Here is a 17,875-nt window from a genome sequence, read left to right as displayed (position 1 = left end):
TACTACATTTTAACAAAGGAGAATGGAGTAAAGTTAAAAATTACAGTCATTCAAAAATATTATTTGAATTATCAATAATAATAAAAATAATATTTGATTACTAATACTTGCATAACCTGCTATGTCATCTAACACTGCTTGCCCACTTTTCAAGAGTACAATTGCACTTGATGTATAAGATGTAGCAATTACAGACTGGATACTTAATCTATGTCTAATGTTTTATACATTTCAGATTTTACTTAAATTAGAATGGAGCTCTATAAGATTTCCATGAATAATTTAATCCATAATTAATGAAATTTATCTTTACTCATTCAGTTGCTGCCTATTTTAAAGCCAAATTTAGTGCTCAAACACTCAAAAAAGGAGAAAGTGCAAATTTGATGTGCCAGGCATTTGGTGAAAAACCCATAACCATATCTTGGTTTAAAGATAGACAACCATTTGACCCAGCTGCTGATCCAAGGTAATTTTCAGTATATGTTTATTAAAAGGAATATTAAAGGGAAACTCAGTGAATAAATAGTGGTTTGCTGATTTCTGGCAGATACAGCATCACTTTTAAGAATTTTGGAGCCCATTTTCTGCAAAATGGAATTTAAGAATAACAGAGTTTCATAGGGTTTAAAAAACAAACAAGTTATAAATTAAAACTAAGCTGTTCTTTTAATTATTTAAATTTTTGCCTACTTCTGTGTTCTGAACTTTTAAGTTGTGTTCACTTTTTTTAAATAAAATTTCTTATTTTCTTCAGCCAACATACTTCAGAGTTGTAATTATTTTTCTATTTCTTTTCCCATTTATCTAAAGTTTATTCCATTTTTCAAATGACAAATATGAAAGGTGGACTATCAGAACTTTATCCATAACTGTAACCTTTGTGATGTTTTTAAATTTTAATGTTTTTAAAATTTTTAAAAATATTTACCAGACAATATTCACATTGAAAAGTGATCAGTATACCAGAGGGAAAAAGAAAAATAAATAAATTGGCAATACTATTAGGAGTTAACGCATAGGGCTCAAATAAATTTCTAGGAGTTTAAATCTTTACCGGTGGCTTGTGAATTTAACAAATAATTGTGGATGACCATTTTTGAAGAATGACTGCTAAAGTTTGATAAGTGATGTGCAGAAATGTCATGGAGTTTTCATTCACAGATATTCCAGCACACATGATTTTGGAAGTTCAACTCATGGATCAGGGAGGGAGAGAACTTTTATCAGCACTTCATTGTGAATAAAATTCTGTGCAAAATGGGCAAGTGTATGGCTTAGTCAATTTAAATCTAGAGCCTCAAGGATTGTCATCTAATAGAATTGCAAATGGTATTAAGAAATGATTTTAAACACATGTAGTAGTAGTAGTAGTAGTAATGGAGGCATGTGATGCAAGAAAGCAAGCTGATGCTTATATAGCATCAGCTAAAAAAAAAAAAAAAGTTTGACATCCATTCCCTCTAAAAGTTTGTCCAGTTCCTCCTTGAATTTATTTAAGCTATCAACTTCCACATGCCGGATGGAAGTTTGTTCCAGCAATTAACCACCTACTAGCTAAAGAGAAATTTCTGCACATCTATTCTACAACTCTCTTTCCTCAATTTGAATTTATGCCCCCTCAGGTTCATAACCTGAGCAAGCGGAAGAATCCCATCAGAATTCAGCATGCTCAACCCATTCAAGGCCTTATACACCTCAGTCAGACCACCTTGCAGGTACCTAGTCTCCAGCCACTGCAATTTGCAGAACTTAAGCCTTTCTTGATAAGCGGATCCCTTCGTTCCCCTCACCAATCTTGTTGCCCTTCTCTGTACACACTCAAACAATTCTACATCCTTCCTAAAATAAGCACAGGCCTCGCTGAGAAAAATTCTGATATTATGAGCCTTGCTCTGTCGCTTGAGGGCCAAACTGATTGACAAGGCTCTTATCATGTATTCCCTCCTATCATGTATAGGCAGAATTGCAGGCACTTTCAATTTCAGTCCTAACGCACGACTCTTTCTGAACATTGTCCTGTATTTGCTAACCCCAGGGGTTCACATCTGGTGAGTATGGGCTTGGCACACCCAGGGTCCTGAGCTGGATATCATCATTCTTCTCTTCCTTGGTGACTCCCTTCTACTTCTGACTCTTGTTCTCTCTCTCTCTCTCTCTCTCTCTCTCTCTCTCTCTCTCTCTCTCTCTCTCTCTCTCTCAGGGTAACTCAGAAATTTTTTTTTGGCTGGTGAGGCAAAAGCCTCAGGCTTTCTTGCACCATATAGCTAATAATAATAAGTAAATCCTCAAATCTTGCAGGTCTCCTACTCTTAATGTCATTACTACCAACATGTACAACAATATCACCTTTTGTGCCCTTAAAAGATTATAGTTGCTCTACAACATCATTGTCTTTTTACCCAGGTGGGCATATCCTGGTCCCATTCTGCCTGTCCTTTTTACAAAGCATATTTCCCATTTCCCTGACAGTTGAGCCATTGACAACAGCTACCAGCTGTGGGACTAGTTACTTTGGCATGGAGGATCTTTTTGTGTCTTGTGTTGCTATGATACCACAAAGCCAGTTAGAGGCACTTTAATTTCTTCACCACGTATAGTAAATATTACAGTTTAAAGTCATCTCCCATTTTTTTGACAGCTGGAATTCAGGTAGGCAACTTGTAACAGCAGTAGATATACAACAGCTGTGCTATGTATAATTTTTTGTATTTAAACAGTTTGTTTTCCAAGTGTAGTGCCTGTTACTATTAGTTATATATGCAAATGAGGTTTGAAGCAAAGAGCCTTTAACAGTGCTTGTTATTGTTATTATATATGCAACTGAGGTAAGGCTTGAAGAAAAGTCTAGAACATACAAACGTATGTATTGCTAAATCTAATGCAGTTTCCAAAATAATAAGTTAAATTTCTCTGTTTTATTTTTGTGATTTTTGAGCTCTCATTTATAGTGAATTTTTACAGAATATAAATTACACAAATCTAGTCCAATGCACTGGATATTTTTTTTATTTTGCAAAATTATTATTTTAACACAGTGAGAAGGTTAATCTTAGTGATTTTGGCAACAAAATGTTCTTCTTTTTGGTGTCATGTTACCCACTTTGATGTCATGTTTCTTATTTACAGAAAACAAATGGATACTGCAGTACTGCAATTTGGGAAGCATTTTTATCCACATTTCATTTGTTGAAGCTGGGGTTGGGGTGTAATGGATTAATGCCACCGCAGTTTGAGCCATAAGATACAAAGGTGTTCATTGTGTTTCATGCCCAATTTGTCTGTGGGATAATCCTGGAAAACAACTCTAACCTCTGCCTTAGATCAATTATATCAGTTCTGCTTAAAAATGTTTCATTGCTTCCTTGCATCACTGACAGGATTTAGACCTAGCCTTTTCAAATGAGTGGCAGGTGATGTGGCCACAGAAGCTGTGCTGAGATGCAGGGTGCATTTAACTCAGATTTTACTGTAAAAAAGAAAAATACTATATAATAATTTGATGACATGAAATTTGCCACTTTAAATTCATCCAAAGATCATATATAAATAAAATTTACAGATATGAACTACATGAGGAAGAAGGAAAAGAAAGTGCAAAATCCAGAATTACTGTCCATTCAGTAGATCGTAGAGACTCTGCTCTTTTTACATGCCTTGCTACAAATGCCTATGGTCAAGATGATACAAATGTTCAGCTCATTGTACAAGGTAAGTATATACAGTAAAATGTCAGTATTACAAATTCATGCAGGTAACTAAAATATATTTCTTATAATGAAATTTTGTTACATTAAAACAATAAAAATTCAGATAAATAGTTATATATAATGAAATAATTATAATGAATGAAACTTACTTATTAAATGAAATTTTATATTCTTTAAGAAAAAACTCAAAAATTTAAAAATATATTTTTCTCACTTGTTATTTTAAATTAACCAAAACTTCTATTAATCCTGCTGAAAAAAAATAAAAACATATAGACATTAAACTACAGTCTCTTCTATTTTCAAATTTATGAAACCATAATAAGCACAAGTGTCAGATGATGTGATGTGAATAACTACTCCTTCACACAAAACAGAAACAGATATAATTTCAATAACACTGGTGCCTTATCAGTCAGCACTTTTCATGAAATATCAAATTTGCATAAGAACACATGTCACTTCCAAAATAGCTCAGGTGAGACTAGCATTAGCATTAGCATTAGTAGAGGCATTTGATGCAAGAAAGCAAGCTTATGCAGCATCAGCCAAAAAAAAAAAAAAAAAAAAAAAAGTAACATAAATAAATCAAAATAACCACTTCCACTTCACCCCTCTGTTCGTTCGAAATACCTGTCCAGCTGAGCCTTAAACTTATTTAGGCTATCAACTTCCACGACAAGGGATGGAAGTCTGTTCCACCCACCAACCACCCGCTGGCTAAAGGCAAATTTCCGCACATCTATCCTACATCTGTCTTTCCTCAATTTGAATTTATGCCCTCTCAGGTGATTTTTCTGAGCTAGAGGAAGAATCCCATCAGAATTGAGCATGCTCAAACCATTCAAGGCTTTGTACACCTCTATCAGATCACCCCGCTGGTGCCTAGTTTCCAGACACTGTAATTTGCAAAACTTAAGCCTTTCTTCGTAAGAGAACCCCTTTGTCCCATTCACCAATCTAGTTGCCCTTCTCTGTACTCGTTCCAGCAGCTCTACATCCTTCCTGAAATGAGGCCTCCAGGCCTGTATACAGTACTCTAGGTGTGGCCTGACCATTGCCTTATACAAGGGAATAATCACCTCCTTATCCCTGCTAGAAAAATTCCTATATATCATTGACAATACACCATGAGCTACTCTTGCAGCTCGTCTGCACTGCTCAGAGAACTTCATATCTGCCTGCACCACCACCCCCAGGTCCCTTTCATTCTCTACCACTGTCAGTGTAGTACCACAGAGTTGATACGTTGCTCTGGGGTTGCTGTTTCCCATATGTAGTACTTTACATTTGTCAACGTTAAACTTCATTTGCCACCTCGAAGCCCATCTGCTCAACCTTTCCAAATCCTGTTGCAGCAGCATAGTGTCAGTAGTGTCCTTGACAACCCTGCCAACCTTCGTATCGTCTGCAAACTTGGACATTAAGCCTGATATACCATCATCAATATCATTTATAAATACAGAAAACAATAAAGGCCCCAATACTGAACCCTGAGGGACTCCACTAATAACATTAGTCCACGATGAGCAGTGTCCATTGATTACCACTCTCTGTCTTCTCCCCCTCAACCACCCCTTTATCCATAGCAGCAATTTGCCTCCAGTGTCACACTGCTCCAATTTGTGCAGCAGTCTTCCATGTGCAACAGTATCAAAAGCCTTTCTAAGATCCAAGTATATAATATCAAAGTTATTCCCTGCATCCAGTTCTTTTGTGACTGCATCATAGTATCCAATCAAATTGGTCAGGCAAGACTTCCCCTTAACAAAACCATGCTGTGTCCTAGCTATAACTGAAGTCTTGTCTAGATGATCCTGCAGTGCTTCTTTCACCAGTGCCTCCATTAATTTTCCGGGAACAGAAGTTAAACTCACAGGTCTATAATTACTTGTGTCAGCCTTTGATCCCCCTTTGTGAATTGGGGTCACATTTGCACATCTCCAGTCAATGGGTACCTCCCCTGAGTCCAAGGAAGCTCTCATAATTATGGCTAAGGGTTTGCTTACCTCCTTTGCTGCCTCCTTTAATATAACTGGATAGATCCCATCCACCCCAGGTGCCTTTCTTGTGTTTATCTTCAACAATTTCTCCTCCACTTTGCTCTCAGTTATTACAAGATTCTCTAGCTTACTGCTAGAGTTGAATACACCTCTGGCATTCCCCTCGCTGAATAACTCCTCATGTGTGAATGTCGATGCAAAATATTCATTTAGTTTGTTAGCTACCCGAGCAGGGTCATCAACAGTTGACCCATCGATCTCAAGTGGACCAATCTGATTCATCCCCTTCCTTCTAGAGTTTACATAAGTAAAGAACTCTTTGCTGTTTTTCTTCGCATCCATTGCCAAGGATCTCTCGTAATCTGCCTTCGCCTGCCTAACCTCCTTTGTAACTTGGTTACAGATCAACTTGTATCTATCATAGGCGTCCGTGTCACGTGTTAATTTGTATGTATCCCATGCATTTTTCTTCTCTGCCATATGCCTCATTAGTTCATCTGACAACCATTTAGGCCTAAACCTTGAACAATATTTCTTAGTTGGTATGTAAAGCCTAGTAGCTTCCACGATAAGTTCTTTGAATGCTTCCCATTTTGAATTTGCTGTTGGCAATATCATCAGTTGATCCCACTGTATAGAATTTAAATACTGTCTCAGTCCATTGTAGTCGCCTTTACGAAAGCAATACCCCTTCCCTTTACCCCTAATGGTAGTTACCTCTTTGAGTAACTCCCACTTCAGCACACTGTGATCACTGCCACCAAGTGGTTCATTTATCTGCAGATTCTTAATGCATGAAGAATCACTACTGATAATCAAATCAAGAGTATTACTCCCTCTAGTTGCCTCCCGAACATGCTGATGTAGAAAACAATCATCCAATAAATCCACAAATGCCTTGCTACTGTGTGAGTGACCAGCCCCCAAATTCCAGTCAATATCTGGGAAATTAAAATCCCCCATTATAAGACTCTCTGATTTACTGGCCCACTCTATTTCTCCGAACAGTTTCTTATTATACTCATCAGAGTCATTAGGCCTATAGCACACTCCTACTCTCAATTTTGATCTCCCAATGCTTATGTCACACCAAACTGACTCGACACTGCACTGTCCAGCGATGTCCACTGGCTTCATCAAATCCATTAATCTTAAACAGGCAATTAACTGCTCAGTCTGTAAATCATAGCAGCATTGGCAGATGCTAAAATGCAGAGATCTAAAAATGTACATCATATCGTTTAGGGATATTTTCTTTACAGGCATATAAGTTATTATATGCCTGTAAAGAAATATAAGAAATATTTGCACTTTACTGGCATATAGGTTATTTTATGCCTGTAAAGTGCAAATGCATCATGTCTATACTTGGTAAATTAACTGAAGTTAATACAGTGGCATTGGTTTCATTACATCTCATATTGTGAATGCCTTCACAATGCACTTATGCAAAGTATAACTAAATAGTTGCCTATTTGGTTACATTTTGAATAAGTAACACTTTCCAAATAGAGAAGACTATTTTACTTGTTCTCACTAGATACCACCACCCAGATGGCTGTTTCACAGCTATTTGGCCCTTCATTGATTTACCCTGATGTTATAGCATCTGACAACCCAGTTGTGAAACTAAGTCCACAATATGAGAGACACCAAATAGTTTGAGGCTTTTGCCCTGAATCTTTATTATTGTAAATTTTCTTTTTACAAATTTGTTATGTTGATTATGGTTTTTTTTTTTTTTTAATAGTAGGATGAATTTTTGTGCTAAACTGATATTTTCATTTCTCTAATATTCATTAAAATGAAACGTTTTTACTTAAAAGTACAGTACCTGGTAAACTGTTAGCGGATAGGAAGTGATTGTTTTACTGAATATTTTATTACTCTGGTATTCATTATACCAACATTTTGCATATATGTGCATTAATTTCTCATATATTGCACTCAATTTAAAAGCTTAAAGAATGTTGGCCTATTTTACATGTCCATTAAAATATATGTAACATCATTATAAGAATGGAAGATAGGGAAATATAATTTTAATACATAAGAAAGAGGGAAATATAAGTTTAATACATAAGAAAGAGGGAAATATAATTTTAATACATAAGAAAGAGGAAAATATATTAAATAATAAGAAAGGTTTAGCACTAAATGACAGAAAAGTTTTGTAAATTACAAAAGCTAAGAAACACACAAAACTACAAATACATTTTTAAATACAAATGAAAATAGAACCAAATATTCATCATTTTATGAAACAAAACAATCTGTTTGAACTACAGGGTGTGCCATTTACTTGGAATTATATGGAAATATGTCTCACAAGGTATGTTCCATGGCCACCATTTCCTTGGATAAACTCTAAAAGGAAGGGGATGAATCAGATTGGATCACTTGATCAGATAGCTGACAAACTGAATGAATATTTTGCATCTACATTCACACATGAGGAGTTATTAAGGGAGGAAAATTCCAGAAGTTTATCAAACTGTAACAGGGTGCTTAATGATTTTGTAATAACTGATAGCAAAGTGGAGGAGAAATTGTTGAAGTTAAACATAAGAAAGGCACCTGGGATTGATGGGATCTATCCAGTTATATTAAAGGAGGAGACAAAGGAACTAAGCAAACCATTAGCCATAATTACGAGAGCATCCGTGGACTCAGAGGAAGTCCCCACAGACTGGAGATGTGCAAATGTATCCCCAGTTCACAAAGGGGAATCTAAGGGTGATGAGTAATTACAGACCAGTTAGTTTAACTTTTGTTCTGGGGAAAATAATGGAGCCACTAGTTAAAGATGTATTGCAGGATCATCTACACAAGACTGTAGTAATAATTCAGACACAGCATGGGTTTGTTAAAGGAAAGTCTTTTCTGACAAATTTGATTGGATGCTATGATGTGGTTACAAAGGAACTGGATGCAAAAAATAATTTTAATATCATATACTTGGATTACTCCCCTGGTGGTATTCTCCACCTTGTCGCGGTGGGGGGGGGGCTTGTGTATCCCGATGACCCGGAGAGCTAAGTCGATGGTAGCTTAACTATTGGTAGGGCCTCCCAAGCCAGACAGGTCAAAGGTTAGAGGCCAGACTAAGAGAGATACCCTGGTCCTCCAGGTTGGGGATTGCTGCAACAGGCTAGCTCCTTGTTCAGTATAAAAATTACACAAATGCTAAACGACCTACAAGTGGAAATGAAAACGGACTGCAAACAACTCTGCAAATGGAAAAGGACAATGATTTTGGGATGCTGGAATATTGAGTCTTTCAACTAAAAGAAACTTTCTTCGAGATGAACTCCAAAAATTCAATTTAGACATTGTTATGTTATCAGAGAAAAAGGGATGTGGAGAGGAAATAATGGGAGAATACTACCATTTTTGCAGTGGAGTTGATAAGAGTGATAGAGCAAGAACAGGAGATTCTACTGCTGTTAAAAAGAAATTGAGATATAACATCAAAAACTGGCAATTTATTAATGAAAGAATGATCTCATTGGAATTGACAATGTATGGGAAAGAAATATGTATTTTGGGAATATATTCCCCGACTAATGACACCACTGATACCTTGAAGGATGAATTTTGGGAGGATTTAAGAAAACTAATAGCAAAAATCCCTAAGAACAAAGATATTTTTAATCGGAGATTTTAATGCAAGAGTAGGAACTGAACAAAATAGCAAAGTTATTGGAAGATTCTGAGATAGACTACTCAATATTTGTGAACAGTTTGACCTGAGAATAAACAACACACATTTTTCCAACACAAGAATATCTATAAATATACTTGGTTGCAGAAGACAAGACAAATTAGATCAGTTATAGATTACATTATTTTAAAACATTCAAAGACATACATATTGAAAGATGTCACAGTTTACAGGGAGCCGAATGTGGATCTGACCATTTTCTTGTTAAAACAACACTGAGGTGGAACTGGAAGGAGAAATACTACAAGTGGATCATTTTAATGTTGAACTACTTCAGGATGACAGCATTAGAAACAACTTCACCTGGAAATTGGATGCTGCAATTAACATAGAAATAAAAGGTAATACTGAAGAAATTTACGAATATTTAAAAAAATATTCTAAAAAAAAAGTTTCTGTTAGGGAAGTGGAACTCTTACTAAAGGAGGGAAGGAATGTATGCAGTTTATATGGAACTTCTTAAATATGGAGGAAGTGGAATGGCTGTTTTGATACAAAAACTGTTAAAGGGTATACTGAGTGGAAAAGAAATAGCGAAAGAAATGACAACAGGATATATTACATCAATTTATAAGAAGGGTGATCGGAAAAGCTGTTCAGATTACAGAGGGATATGCACCCTGAACCCACTATTAAAGATTCTTGGAAAATGGATCAGGAACCATTTAGAAGCCTGCATGAGATGTCAGAAGAACAAAGTGGTTTTTCAGTCTGGAGGTCATGTATAGACCATATCTCAACAATACGACAGATCCTTGAAAAATGCCAATCGAAAGAATTGGCATTTTTGGCCGATTTACACTGTTAAGTGTAGATCGACCAAATGGCAGGATTGGCTGATCTACACTATTAACAACTTCCACTACACTCAAAGATTTTCTCTTAGAAAGGTTACTTGCATAGCAGCCAAAACAAAACTGATTTAGGGACCACTTATATCTATCATGTAAACAGAGACAGGTGAAATTTAGTGAAAGTGTGGCTGACTCATTTCTGCAAAACAACAGATAAATTTCCCTGATAAAGGAAAATCACTCTCTCCCAGTTCTCTAATAGGGTGGTGCTTATAGTATTGTGGATACTGACCAGAGCCAATATCCACATCAGGAATATGCCTTAAACTTTGCCGCTGGCTGTGAACACATAGATAGTAGTTGACCAGCCTGACTTCTCAGTACAGTAGAGACAGTTGTATAGGTTTTACAGGCACCACTAAATTGTGGAATGTTTTAGCTCTTAATCCTTTTAGCTCTTAATTCATGCTTTCTACAGCTCTATTGCCTAAAGACCAGAGGTGTGAACAAATGAGTACCGAGGTCTCACGAAATCAGTTCATTATATGGAAATTTTCTTCATTATACGGAAACTGTTTTCAATGCAATGACCAAGGAGAAATAAAAAAAAATCACTGAATAGAAAAATTTGCTGTATGGAAGTTCGTTGAGAAGAGGTCTGACTGTGTGTGTATGTGTGTACAGTGAAACTTCCCTTTAACGGACAGCCATGGGGAACAAAAATCTGTCCGTTAGAGAGAAGTGTCCACTAACAAGAAGTCTGAGGGAGAAAAAAAAAGAAAGAAAGAAAAATCGTTAAACGTTTAATGTAAAATTAAATTAAAATATATACAGATTTTGAACAATATTTTTGTAAATAATATACAATTACATACACAAGAGATAAAGAAAAATCGTTAAACGTTTAATGTATAATTAAATTAAATTATATTCAGATTTTGCACAATATTTTTGTAAATAATATACATACAATTGTGCTATGCATATTATGACTTTATCTTAAGAAAAATACATACAGTAATCACTTATTTTCTTCTGCACCTTCTTCCGGCTGATAATTTTATTTTCAACATTTGTTTGGAGTGAAGAAACCATCGAAAGTCCTTCAGTGTCTTCTTCAGCGGCGAAAAACATTTTTAAACGATTGATTTGTATGAGCGCTTCTTCTGTTTTCATCGGTGGTTCGTCGTTAATATGTTCTTCGACAGAATGACCTCCTTCCATTTCTTCATCCTCATGAGGAACTTCTTGAAAAATATCGATGATAATGTCATTGATATCTAGAGCACCATCTTCTGTAGTGAGGTTCGAGTCTATATCTTTGTAGCCAGGGTCACTTGTAGCGGAAGTATCGTACATTATCAATAGATGTTGAAGTTCTTGTTCTTCTTGGTGCTCCACATTGCTGTTCACAACTTCAATTTTTGCGTTTGAGAAGCAGACTTTACAAAACAGTTCATGACAGTTTGTTTTCTAATTGCATTTACTGAAGAGGAAATCCATTGAATTGCATCTAGGATGCTGAGTTTCTTTGCAAGGTCACTCGCACATGTTACACATGTTTGCAATGAGATGTCTTAAAACACGTTTTCTGTAGTGAAGTTTAAAATTTTTTATTATCCCTTGATCCAAGGGCTGACACTCTGCAGATGTGTTTGGTGGCAGGAAAACGATTTGAATGTTGGACAATTCAATGTGCGGGTGAGATGCAGCATTATCCATGAAAAGAATAATTTTTCTGTTTTGACGAATCATGTTTTGGTTAAAGTGACTTATCCATTCGCTCATGATATCTCGTGTCATCCACGCTTTTTTATTAGACTTCCAGTCAACATTCAAAAGATTCAACTTTATGCCCTTGAAACAACGAGGATTTTGTGGTTTTCCTATAACAAGAGGTTGTTCACAGTCGCCCAGCATATTTGTACACAATAGTACAGTCCTTAGAAATTTTTCTGCCCTGGCACTTTTCGTTTTTAGACTCGTTGTTTTTTCACGAAGAGCTTTAAAAAACAACCCTGTTTCGTCACAGTTGTAAATATCCTTAGCTTTAAAATCACGACATAAATCTTCCAATTTGACGGTCCACTCTGTTACAACCCCAGTATCAACAGATCCACCTTCACCACTTACGGTTTTCCAAGAAATTTTATGCCGAGTTTTGAACTTGTCTAGCTATCCCACAGAAGCTTTGAACTCATTTACTCCCATAGATTTCGCAACCTCCAAAGCCTTTTCCCTAATAATAGGCCCATTAATGGGAATTTTTTTAGCACGTGCGCGAGAAATTTGAAGTTCAACAGTTTTCGGGAATGATTTTTGAACCTGATCATTTACGGGTTGCCAAAATTGTTTGAGCAGTTCATTTTTTTTCTTTAGGATGTCGTTTACCTGCGTCTTCCCGATTTTGAATTTTGCAGCGAGATTGCGAACACTGTTTTTTTTGCCGATCATACGCATTAATGAGTTCGACTTTATCTTTTAAAGTTAAATGTTTACGAGAAGACATTGTGCACTTCACATGACACTGAACAAAACTGAAAACTCAAACTCAAAAGACGAAATGCCGACAAAATTCCCCCCCCCCCCCCGACACACCGAATTCATCAGAAGTTTTACACATGCCTTAAAATTCTTGAAAAAGGGTTTAGAACCGCAATGTAAACCTTGATAAAATTCAGAGAATCAGAAATAGAAAATAAACACACGATTGAGGCAATACGTGGAAGAAACGTTCCTAGAAAAAGGGCCATGAGCTCGCCCGCTGTCCATTATGAGGAGATCAAATTAAGTGCTAATCTAAACGAAACAGTGCAGATTGCCTGTCCGCGTCCATTACAGAGAATGTCCGCTAGACAGAAGCTGAAAACACGTTAAAACCAATAGAGGAGAGTTGGGGAATTTGAAAATGTCCGTTGTAGAGAGATGTCCGTTAGGAGAAGTTTCACTGTATATATATATATAAAGGGATAAAAATAAATATAAAGGTGATAAAAATAAAAGAGATAAAAATAAATATAAAGGTGATATGACAAATGCACCTGAGTGCATCAAGCAGCAACTAAGGATACAAAAGATTGTATGTGTGAAGTAGAATTGATAAGTCTGTTAAAAAATGCTAAGATGGAGGGCATAAATTACAAAATGCCATAACTATTAGGAGAAGGATAGCAGAAATTGGAGATATTATAGGTGTGAGAAAGAGAGAAAGAATGTGAATATCCTATGTAATAATGAATTAAACAAAGTTATAGGCTGAATTGCAAAGCCAATTAGATAGAAGGGAACTGTAAAGCAAAATTGATTAAATAAAAATGATTAAATGGGTAATTTTGGTTATAGGTCCAAAAAACAGGTAGAGAAATTATGAAATTAAAATCTGATGTTAGCTAAAAGTAAATATTTATACATAATCAGGTAAATCATCAGGGGATCACACTTTATCATGTATCAGAGACTGTATTTTTTACCTGATTACTTATCAATATTTACTTTTAGATTTTAATCAATATTTACATCAGATTTTAATTTCATAATTTCTCTACCCGTTTTTTGATTCTAATTGGCTTTGCAATTCAGCTTATAATTTTGTTTAATTCATTATATCACATAGGATATTCACATTCTTTCTCTTTTTTTCTCATGCCTATAATAGCTCAAATTTCTGCTATCCTTCTCCTATTAGTTATGGCATTTTGTGTAATTTATGCCTCCATCTTAGCATTTTTAACCGACATCAATTCTACCTCACACGCACACAACACTACACTAATAATATAACACACACACGTATTGGATTTTTTTCTTTTTTTCTTTCTTTTTTTTTTTTTTTTTTTTCATCACAGCACAAATAGAATATTGGTTATAATTTATAATAAATTATATCCTGGATTTTAATCTTTTATATTTCTTATATTTTTACATAAAAATTGTAGTGATAATAGCTGTAAGATAAACTAACAAAAGTCACATATACATTTCATTTATAAATTTAAAAATATATAATCTCAGGAAACAGGTATTTTGTATATGCATGATTTCAAAATATATATGACTATTTGTAGTGATACTTAGTTAAAAAACATTATTAATTTTTTTTTTTTCAATTTTGAACTTTATTTAATAGATTGAATAAAATTATATTATTATTATTTTTTTTTTTGTCACTGATGTGGTGTGTGTATATATAACTTGAAAGTATACATATGCTTCAAATTCTAAAATCTTACAAGAAATTTACAACCCTTTGAATTAAAGATATTTATAGATGTTTAAATTAAAGCTAGTTATAGCTATTTAAATTAAGACCATTTATAGCTGTTTATATTCATAATCATTTTCTTATTGAAGTGTCCTAGCACAGTGGTTAAAATCACCGTCCTTCCAGGCTCTATGGAAAAGACCTAAATTTGAGCCCTGGCTATATGGGAAGAACTATTTTTGGGTCTCTTTTACAGCACGGTGAGTTAGCTTGTCTTGGATGGCAGCTACACAGTTTTTTTTTTTTTTTTTTTTTTCATTATAGAAATTCAGGTTTTTCATCCAGCAAATTGATCCATTGATGTCATTAGCCATAATTGCCTTAGCACAAGAAACAAGCAACAACATCTTAACCTCATGAGCTCACATCTGGTTGTTGTTGTTTTTTGGGAGCATTAGCAACTAAGGCCATATTGCTCCGGGATATGCGATGGTCATTCCCTGACCTTTCCGCATTTGGTGGTGACAGGCTCGAACCCCAGTCTAATCAAGAAGCATGTGCTACGCACTGCTGCTCCTTCCCACCTGGCTACGGAGGCACCTTCACATCTGGTGAGTATGGGCTTAGCACACCCAGGGTCCTGAGCTGGATATCATCATTATTCTCTTGCTTGGTGATTCCTTTCTACTTCTGACTCTTGTTCTCTCTCTCTCTCTCTCTCTCTCTCTCTCTCTCTCTCTCTCTCTCTCTCTCTCTCTCTCTCTCTCTCTCTCTCAGGATAATTCAGAATTTTTTTTTTTTTTTTTTTGGCTGGTGCAGCATAAACCTCAGGCTTCCTTACACCATATGGCTAATAATAATAATAATAATTATTATTATTATTATTATTATTATTATTATTGAATAAATTGTTATAATTAGCTCTAAGTTAAAATACACAAAATTCACATATATATTTCATTTATAAACTTAAAAAGATTATAATCTGAGAACACAAGTATTTAAAGGTACAGTAGCTTCTGTTTTGTAGTATAGGTAATACCAAATATAAAAGTGTGCTTATAGTTTACATTTTCTCTCTCCCCCTCTTTCCCTCACATAAATAAATTTTGATAATTTTTTATTTGTTTTATTGTTTTCTAGAACAGCCAGATAGTCCTAGCAACATACTTGCTTCAGAAATTGGAAGTAGGGCTATTACATTAAGATGGAGTCAGCCCTATACTGGAAACAATCCAATCACTGCTTATAAAATACAATACAAACTGGCCTCAGGTGAGCAGTTAGATTTTTTTTTTCCCCATCATATCCCCCTTCCTCTGCATCACAGATTAAACTACAACTGTGCATTCGCTTTATGTGAAATTTATCTGAAATTAACTTTTTGGATATTAATATACTGACTGTGGTCTAGTGGTTATCGTGTGCTGGCACAAGTAAGGAGGACAGTGTATGGTTGCAAGTGTGCACCCATATACTGCCTTTAAAAAAATCACAGCCCATTGTGAATTGTGCTGCTGAAAATTAAAAATTCATTTACTTATTTAATTATTATTACTAAAGACAAAATGTGCAAGAGCTTAATGGAAAAATCTTTTTCTGTTAAGCTCTTCTTGTTGTGATATCAGTGTCATTTATCTTACAGTGCTCGGATCACCTGCACAGTACTCTTCAGCCCAGAAGAAACTCTACTTTGTAAAGTTCAAAACACCTATTTGGCTCACCAACCACACTGGCTGAATTATCTGTAATTTTACTCTTCCCATTATGCATAGGTCCTATCTGGTTTACTCTTTCGATTTGTATTTATGGATGAATAAATTTCTTGTTCTTATTTTGGCAGGTAATTTCTCATACCCAGACATCATTATCTTACTACATTCATATTTTTATTACAGTTTAGCTTATTGATATTATAGGAAAATAAGTCTCTTGACACTGAGTAACTGTCCATGCTATCTTCTTCTTTTAGAAAAGAAGAAGAAATTAACGCAATTAAAAGAATTGCATTAATTTGAATTTTAATTGTTTTAAATTGATTTTGAATTGTGTTAAATTGATTATTTAATTATTTATATTTTACTTTAATGTACCGGTAAGTTGTCGATCTTTTCGTTTTTTCCGTTTTAATTTCTGGAGGGTATCATACGGAAGTGTTCCACATACTATATTGAGGTAAACTCCTCTTATTAATTTACTAATAACTTTCTTAGTATATTTATTAATTTCTTTAAAAACTAAACTTATCCAGCACTTGGTCACTGATGGCACCACTCCTGCCTTCACATGGTGGAGTCACAAACCTTTGCATAAAAGTTAATCTGTCAAGGGCTAAAAGGAGCAATTATGGATCACAATGTGTTTCCACCTTTAGAACTAACAAGCTCTTGGCCAGCAATAGAAATGGACTATGATTCATCTCAACCCATGAGGTTTAAAATAACTTCCTCAGTAACAGATTTTCCGGTATTACTCATATTGCACTCACTTGCAGATCAGCCTCTAAGTAAATTATCTCCTTTCTTTATCCAGAAACACCTGGAAGGTATTGCAGGATCTCCTAAGATGGTTAAGAGACTGCAGTCAGGATATTTACCAGTGTAAACTATAAACTGCAGTCATTCAGAAAAACTCCTACAAGTTGCAAATTTTGCTGTAATTCCAGAGAAAGTATCTCCCCATGCAATTCTAAATATGTCTAAGAGTGTTATATCTAGTGGGGATCTGTTGCATGTCATAGAGGAAGAAATAACTCAAAAACTTCGGGAACAAATTGCAATTGAAGTCAAATGAATTATGATTAAAAATGATAATTAACTTACAGCTACAAGAAATATTATTCTTACATTTAATACCCCAAAGTAGATAACCTCCTTTTACCCTCACTGGTAAAAGCAGGTTATCTACTTTTCCACATTGATCCCTACATTCCCAATCCCTTGAGATGTTATAAATGACAAAAAAATGGTCACTCTCAAATGACATGCAGAGGAAACTCAGTGTGCCCCAACTGAGGATCCTCCATTCATATTCTAAGTGATTGTTTGGTGACAAATTACATGCCCCAACTGTAAAGGCAACCATCCTGTGTACTCAAAAACTTGTGAAAGATGGAAAACCAAAAGAAACATTGTAAAATATAAGGTTGAAAACAAAGTAGGTTATTAAGAAACAAGGAAAAAATTGCACCCAGTTTTCCCAAACATACCTATGCCAATATTGCACAAAAAAATCATACAGTGGCCATTCAGACTGATGTTATCCCTTCAGACATAGCAATCTCCAACTGGGCTTGGGCTGTCCTCTCTCAGCAGTAGTCTAATGTCCTTAAGCACTCAGGCCAGGCAAGTAACACCTTTTTACAAAACCAGTGACATTTCCTCCTCCTCTAGTGATTGATACATCACATAGTCCAAGTTCAAATTCAATAAAAACCAGGAGAA

General features: G+C 35.2%; 1 protein-coding gene across 1 annotated transcript in view; it reads left to right on the top strand.

The window, feature by feature from the left end:
- LOC150084394 (cell adhesion molecule Dscam1-like) overlaps window positions 1–17,875 on the top strand; it is a 687,198-nt gene that overhangs the window by 436,790 nt on the left and 232,533 nt on the right. Inside the window, 3 exon segments of the mRNA XM_090376030.1 lie at window positions 322–469; window positions 3,563–3,711; window positions 15,576–15,707. Coding sequence (XP_090232156.1) covers window positions 322–469; window positions 3,563–3,711; window positions 15,576–15,707 — 429 coding nt within the window.

This window comes from Mastigoproctus giganteus, chromosome 6 (assembly GCF_048544385.1).
Source record: "Mastigoproctus giganteus isolate SK-2022 chromosome 6, ASM4854438v1, whole genome shotgun sequence".
NCBI classification, from domain to species: Eukaryota; Metazoa; Arthropoda; class Arachnida; order Uropygi; family Thelyphonidae; genus Mastigoproctus; species Mastigoproctus giganteus.
The sequence above is the reverse complement of the archived record's forward strand: the minus strand, read 5'-3'. Positions and strand labels throughout refer to the sequence as shown.